At 39.5% G+C, this 8,168-nt stretch overlaps 1 protein-coding gene across 2 annotated transcripts in view; it reads right to left on the reverse strand.

The window, feature by feature from the left end:
* Positions 1 to 7,096, reverse strand: part of MCF2L (MCF.2 cell line derived transforming sequence like) — a 123,263-nt gene extending 116,167 nt beyond the window's left edge. For both annotated transcript variants that reach the window (XM_064143723.1, XM_064143725.1), the window contains exon 1: positions 6,911 to 7,096. In XM_064143723.1, the coding sequence (XP_063999793.1) occupies positions 6,911 to 7,031 (121 nt within the window). In that variant the 5' untranslated portion in view covers positions 7,032 to 7,096. The remainder of the gene's footprint in view (positions 1 to 6,910) is intronic.
* Positions 7,097 to 8,168: the final 1,072 nt, after the last annotated feature.

Consider the following 8,168-nt stretch of genomic DNA (forward strand, 5'->3'; position numbering starts at 1 on the left):
CTGAAATAAGATAAAATAAATAAGTACAACTTCAATCAGGTCTAGGCTGGATGTTAGGAGGAAGTTGTTGTCAGAGAGAGTGATTGGCATTGGAATGGGCTGCCCAGGGAGGTGGTGGAGGCACTGTCCCTGGAGGTGTTCAAGAAAAGCCTGGCTGAGGCACTTAGTGCCATGGTCTGGTTGATTGTCTAGGACTGGGTGCTAGGTTGGACTGGATGATCTTGGAGGTCTCTTCCAACCTGGTTGATTCTATGGTTCTATGGTTCTATGGAAGTGCTGGAAATCATACAATAAACTTTGATCCTTCTAACTTAGGGTGCTTTAGCAGGAGGCCATGTATGTTCAGCTTTTTCAGGTTAGCCTAATGTTTGAGGTTTATTTGAAGCTCATGTTAAACATGACAAGCACACAGAGTAAAAGGAAGTTGTGCAGGCCATCTTATGAAGCATGACTTCAGTACAACTAAACAGATTGCAACAGCACATGAGATTAGAAACTTCTTGAAAGAACAATTAAGAAGATAAAGGGAGTAAATAAAGTCACATCCTGGCTCCAGGACTAGTTCTGCCCAGAGAGTAAACACCTTTGTGTTGGCAGTTCTCCATATGGAAAACCATAAGCATGCCAGAAGAGCAACAAGTAATTTTTACTCTAAATTACTGAAGCAAAGCATCTCTGCTTATTCATCAGGGAAACTGTAAGTTGGTGGTGTTTTTTCACTAGTGCACTGCTTTTTCAGCTATTCTTCAGTGGCCAGGAAAGCAGGAAAAATATACATTCTTGTTAACTCACTGCATACGATGGTATTAATGCTGTATATGTTAGTACCTCTAATTAAATGAACTCTCAAAAGAGCACTAACAGCCAGGAAGACATTTTTTCCCCATTTCAAGAGTTTCAAGCACAGTCAGATTTTGTTTTCTGAAAATTAATTGTAAATGTATTACAGTAACACAACATTTTTAGCCATTTTCTCCATTCACATGCAACACTTAATGTTACACAACAGCAACCCTTAGAAAACGTCTGTTCCTTTAAGAAAGCTAACCTCATAGACAGCTTAAATCTTAGAAAACTTGATCAAAGATAAAATCATAGGCATAGGCTGGGGAGGTTCAAGGGGTAAGGGAGCAGAATCAAGGATTTCAGAGTCAGTGGATCTGTTGAAAGAGGAGAATGGAAATAAGATCTTGTATCGCCCCTAATTCTGTGTACATGCCTCTTTAATTGGAGCGGTTCTTAAAAGCCCATGTTTTCTTGGAGGAATCATCATCCAGGGGAATAAAGTAGCCTGTATACCAGTATCCCAGAGGGTAAATACTCCTTCATTATTGTGCACACAGGTGGAGAAGAAACATTTTCCTCTCAAATAAAGGCATGCAGGACTACTTTCAGAAATCTGATGGAAATGTCATTCATTTTAGATATTCCTACCTTCTACACAGCTTGCATCTTATTGTGATTGTAAAATACACTCCTCAAATCATGCATTTCCCTCACTCTTAAACTGCAACACAAAGAATAAATACTTAACAAAAAACCACTAAATTAAAAAAATCAGGGGGAAAAAACAGTTTAAAAAGGAAGCTGGGATTCCTTGGATTTGAAAGACAAATCAATACTGACACCTAAGTGAAAGAAAAAAATACATGTGCCAGTATCCCTGAGCTGGTATCTCTAAACAGTAACAAAGTCTTTATCAGAAAACATACTGAACACATTCCAGCAGCAAAACCTGCCATATATAATTATGCAATGATGCTCTGAAACTGATTTCCAAGGGAAGAAGCAACTCGCCCTTGATGGACATGCTGCTTGGGAAGTTTTCAGTCTTAGAAGGACACCAGCCGGTTTTGCTAATGTGCTCACGTTTCACTAAGCAACTTGGCTGAGCCAAATAAATCATTTTGTTTAAGCACATCACAGATACTAAATGGTAACAAGTTTGAGGGGTGCTATTAGAAAAGAAAGCAAGTTCTATGAAAACCTTATATGAAAATTTGGATATCTAATATTTTACTTCCTTCGGGAAAGTAGATTTAAAATACCCACCCCATCCCCCAATTCAGGCTCTTCCAGTGATGTGCATTCTGTGATCAGTGTATTTTCAAGAATCAATGAGCTAGCACAGTTTGTATTAAGATTTGAAATTTGTGGGGTTTTGGCATACACAGACCTCCAAGTGCTCATAGGAACACAGTTCCAAGTGATATATAGAATCATAGAATCAACCAGGTTGGAAGAGACCTCCAAGATCATCCAGGCCAACCTAGCACCCAGCCCTAGCCAGTCAACTAGACCATGGCACCGAGTGCCTCAGCCAGGCTTTTCTTGAACACCTCCAGGGACGGTGACTCCACCACCTCCCTGGGCAGCCCATTCCAATGGCAAATCACTCTCTCTGTCAAGAACTTCCTCCTAACATCCAGCCTATACTTTCCCTGGCACAACTTGAGACTGTGTCCCCTTGTTCTATTGCTGGTTGCCTGGGAGAAGAGGCCACCCCCCCACCTGGCTACAACCTCCCTTCAGGTAGTTGTAGACGGCAATGTTGCAGTCTCTTGACTTAGAAGTCTACCCAAGTCTGTTTATATTTACAAGATCTAGGAGTTATTAAAAAGTTAAGCCAACTTACTCTGTGCCACAGAATCGAGCCACGAACACAATTCTGAGAAAAAGTAATAGCTCTTCATTTCTCCTATGGAAATTCCTCTCTGATTCATTGTCAGAGCAGAAAAATATCCACGTTTCTCTCCTCCTGCTCAGAACAAATTAACCCGAGAAGGTAAGAGCTTTCATATTAATTGAACTTTGTTCCTCAAATGTAATAGGTGGCACAAGATGACTTTACAAATATATTTTCCTCCAGTAATGGCACTGTTGTTGCAATTATCTCTTTAATTACAGTGTTTTCCCCTCATGTCCCCACCCTGAATATTTACAGACTGCCGATACACCCAGTGTCTGATATCATGGCTACAGGCTGAAGCTCTAAGCCTGTTTTCAGTCCTGTTAGGCTTTCTGAAGGCAAAGTAAAACTGTTTTTCATTCAGATTCTCACAACATTATCTGTAATAAGTTGCACTGAATTGTTTACTCACAGGTTTAATATTTTGGTGCTGTGTATTCACACTCCTATCTCTTCTCAACTTTCTGCTCTAAAATGTGCGAGCGCAAATCCAGCAGGACAGGTAATAGAAATCTCAAACATGGAACTCCCAAATCTCAGATAAATCCCTTCTGAATACATTTATCCAGCCAGCAAAATATCAGTAAATATAGCTTTATATATCAGCATCTATTTAGTGTGTGGACTAAGAGCAATAAAGTTGTGGTTGCAGACTTTTCAACACTGGACAGAAATCTCAGTGTTTACATTGGCTCCAAGCAGGCTTTGTCTGTGTTGAAGCCTTCAGATACACAAGCATGTCTGCTATATTCATGTATTTATCTGATACTCTGACATTTCCTGCATCCATTAATTTTGCTATGCAGCCTGTAAGCTAAGACTCTCTCCCCATATAAGAATGCCCAATGTTCAACAGAAATACTCATACAAGTCCCAGAGCAGTTGCATTCCCCTTCATTCCCTCAGCTAACATGGAAAATCCAGAAGTGCTCTTCTTCTAGACTCCTCTTCATTATTTCTGGTGGATTATAGAGGTTGTGAATGAACCAAGCTTCATCCAACTCTCACTACAGAAGTCTATTAGTATTCGACATTATAGTACTGCCTCATTGTATCTCATTGCAGAACTTCGATTGGAAGGACCTTGGGACAACAACAGTCGCCTCATCCTTTCACTTATTACTTATCTAGAGCACACAACACAAAAGCTAACCACCACAGAGCTTCAGTTATCTTCATCAGAAAACCAACCTGAATCCAGTGTGAAGAGATGCAGACTACAGGATGTTTCCAGAGATACTCCCCATCCATACTAAGTGCATCACAGACCGAAGACAAAAGTCTCTGGAGTCTTCACTTGCCAGACTTGTTTTACAGCTCTCAGCTCAAGACAACCTACTGTTCCCATTTGCTCAGAGAAAGCAACAAGGGAGAATTTCAAAGGATGGTCTGTGAGCACTACACCAGGAAGCTCATCACGAAGGGTCACAGCAGGTCAGCACCCTGGAAAATGTCTCCTGCTGTTGGGAGACAGATGTCCCCACAGAAGACTACCTGAACCATATCTTTCCAGGGTTGAAACCTTCCACAAACTCTACAACAACTGCCATCCTACCTGCCTGCAGTTGGAGATGCACATAGAAGATGTACAGTTGGGGATGCATACAAAAATCACAATGCTGTCTCACACAAGCCTGGCTGCGCTAGCCTGGGCCCTGCCTCCCAAGCCAAGAGGCTCTGACTACACAGTACATTTGAACTGCTCTGCAACCTAATGAGCAAGAGTAACCAGAGCCAGAGCTCAACAGGGTAAGGGGACAAAGGCAAAAGATGCCTGCAAAGAGCAGTGCAATGAGGATGAAGACAGATCCAACTGTCCACAACCTGCAAGTAAATAAAAATCTGCTATGTTAAAGTTAAAATAAAACAAAGACAGATTTGATTAATCATGAAGTTAAAACAAAAGAGAGACAGATTTGATCAACCATGAAGACTCTGGAAGCTAGCCCTGTTAAGGTAATTTTACCTATTTCAGTAAATAAAGCAATGCAAAATCAATACATGATGTAGGACATGTATTTTTCATGTTAAAAATGTATATATTGTAGATTTAAGTTTTTAATATATAAGGAAAAGGTGAAGCAACAGTGAGCAAAGCTTCTTTTGTTAGTTTCCAGAGACGCTAACGAAGAGAGAAGAAAGCTCTAAGAGAGCTGGGACAACAGGACAGAGTTGCTTAATTTTGTCACAAGGAGATGAGAGATGAGATTCATAGAATTGCAAGCACATTTACTTTGGACATACATATTTGCCAAGACTGGCATTTTACCCAGCATAGCTATGTTCTCAGGCTGCAGTAGCTCACTTCTTCCCTTGATCCACCTTCTGTGTAAGTCTGTCTTCTCAAAATGCCACTGAATGCTAACTGGGGTTTGCCACCAGGAAAGCAGAATAAGTCTTATCAGTCCAGAAGGCCATAAAATGACTTTCACCAAAACAATGGAATAATTCTTACTGGATATATAAGGTTAACATTAAAAACATATAATTACTTTCCTGCTGTCAACATAAAACGGGTAACAGGAAGGAAAGGAAACAGAATTTTTGCATACTTCAAGACTTCAAACAGAAAAAGCTGCAACACAATCAAAAGAAGCTTTGGAATAATAATAAAGATGGGTGGGAGAGAAGACAGACAGCTTCCTACTGAAATACACAATTCTCTGGCTATACACACCTATATATAGTGAAAGGAACCCATAAGTAAGAGATTATTTTAGATCATTACAAAATTTATATTAGGGATCTGAGTCTGCAGGAAATTGGGCTAAAATGAAGAAAAGTACCTACGTTAGAATGTGTTCAGTACATTAAATATGTAGGTTTACCCTATGCAGGCTGCTTTGGATGAGCTCCAAATCATTCATGAACACCTGGCTGGTGTTTGAAACTCCTAAGTGCATAAATGTTATAATGAATTGGTGCAGGTGTGATTAGTACCAAGAGATGGTTAAATCCTACATGAAAGTAAGACTGAAATTTGAGGAGGCCTTGTTTTGATTTGCTTTATAAGACTTCTTCCCATGTGTTAAAGATACAGTTAATTTTTTTCTTGACTTCACTGTCATCAACAACAATTAACATAAAGCTTTCTTCTAGACAGAGCTGAACAGAATTAATTGTTAAATCTTCTTTATTTATTAGCTGGCACTCCTAAAGCTACCAAACTGTATCCTCATGAATGCTGAGAATTGATACATCATGAAAAGTGAAATCTTTACATTTCAGAAGTTGCCAAAAAAAGGAAAAGGTTATTAAAAAACCTTACAATGCTAATTCCAAGCAAAACAGATGACAAAAAACCCTCAGTAAACACAACAGAAAAGAAGGCATGAGCAAAAGGAACCACCAGAGAAGCTTTTTTTTCCTACTATTTTTTTCTTAAGTGTCAACTTTAAAGAAAGGACTATTGAAAGGCCTCAAGAATTTTATATTTTCCTATAAGCTTACTTCTTGTTGATTCAATTTCATATGCTCCAAATAAATTTAAAGAGAGACAAGAAAAAAAGTTGTTTTTTTCACTGCAATAGGTCACTATGCATATAAAACCAAGAAAGAATTAATTAATTATTGAAAATCTGCTTCAGCTTATCTCAGCCAAAGTTAACCGATTTCAAAGGGAGAAACCCAACAAAACGTAGCTTTGTTAAACACACAGATTATATAATTATCAGACACATTATTATTATACCACATACTGTGTGAAACATTGACTTTGAGATTAAGTGGCAGCAGATCCTAAATTGACTACATTACACTTAAAGGTCAGAGGCTTCCTGATTTTTTGAGTACAGTTAATAATTTTTTGGAGCAATTGGTTATCTTTTTTAAGAGCACAGCACTCAGTGAAGCTCTTCTAAAGTATCAAAGGAGGGCTGGTGTAAAGCATTCCAATCTGTGTTTGTTATGTACTATCATACACCTGGAGCCATAAGGAGAAACAAGGTATTATGGTTTTATGCAGTAATTACAATGCATGAGTAATACCCAGTATGGGTAAAGGCATAGATTTTTTTAACTGTGTTGCTGTATCTCTAAATGAGTATACAACTTTGAGGAAAAACTACTCACTCCTGCAGGAATCATCAGCTGAGAAAACGAGTTAACACCAAAACTAGGCTACTTACTGCTCATATTCACCTCGCATGCTGCTCAAATCTAAGTGCCACGCTCTATCTAGATACAAATCCAACTACAGGATCACCTATAGGTTCACCTCACCAGAGCATATTTGACGTGGGCTATTTCGTGAGTGACGTCTGCCATGAAGAATGTGAAAGAATCTTGGAAGGATCCTAAAATGACTTTCACGTCCTTCCCTTAACACGCGGCGTTGAGACATGGATGTGTATCCCTGTATCTTCACCAAGTTATTCTCTGAAGGAAATAAAAAATCAGCTCTTCAGAATTACACTCTTCTAAACACACTGAAAGATACTTTGTTTTTAAATGTCAGTGGAACATCATTTTTTTGCATGTGTAAAATCCAAATGCTGCTGCCAGAAGGATCTTAAAAGGATGCAGATTCCAAGAGCTGGAGATGAGTGCAACGCAGTTATTTGTGTTGCAGGTACTGTTCCTCAGAAACCAATTTATTAGAATGAAAAAAAACACACCAAAAACAAACAAGAAAGAAAAAGAAAAATCAGTTGTACTTTATGACATGGACTGAAAACGCCAAGATAGTTTCTGCATGAGGTTGTGAGACTCTCTCAGTTCCCAGTATGCTGCACTGAGCAGACTGGACTTCTTGACACAGTTTTCAGCGTGGCTAGTATGAGTAAAGGAGGCACAGCTTCTCACATAGGCATGTCAGACTAGCAGATGAAATTTCCCTCCCCCAGAAACGAAATAATTTGTTTTACAGTGTTTCATCCAAAATAACACTAGGTAGACTAACACCTCTGTGCTGTTTCTGGTGAAGAAAAGCCCTCACAAAGTATCCAGTTTGTTAGTATACTCCAGCCATGCAGAGAGATCCAAAGCAGCCGTTCATCCTAAGTAGCTGGTACTATCACCTCTGTCTTTGTATCCTTCTCCTTAACGTAACAGATGTTTAGCTGTCGCAAAGAGACATCTGAGGTTTCTCCTGAAGAAGGGCAAGTTGAAGGTCTTCCTTAGAACTTCATGGTCTTGCTCCTAAGTTTACAATTCAGCACTCCAAGGGCAGAATTCTCACACTGACGCGATGTATTTCCTACTTCTGCGTCTGCAGCACTGTGGATTCCTCACGGGACAGTGCTACCCTTGTGTCAGCAAATTAAAATACTTCTGTCAATACAACGTTGTCAATCAGAGACTTCTTATCAGCTCATGTGCCCTAAGTCAGACTCTCATCATCAATCCACCTACTCTTCTTCCCCCTGCATTAGCACAGAAGCAAAACCCAAGCCTTTCAAAGGCACAGCCCGTTTCCAGTACAGAGGAAAGAGGTCTCACAAGAACAAATCTGAATCTTCCTGGGAGTTAACTAACAACT

This window comes from Pogoniulus pusillus, chromosome 5 (genome assembly GCF_015220805.1).
Source record: "Pogoniulus pusillus isolate bPogPus1 chromosome 5, bPogPus1.pri, whole genome shotgun sequence".
Classification (NCBI taxonomy): domain Eukaryota; kingdom Metazoa; phylum Chordata; class Aves; order Piciformes; family Lybiidae; genus Pogoniulus; species Pogoniulus pusillus.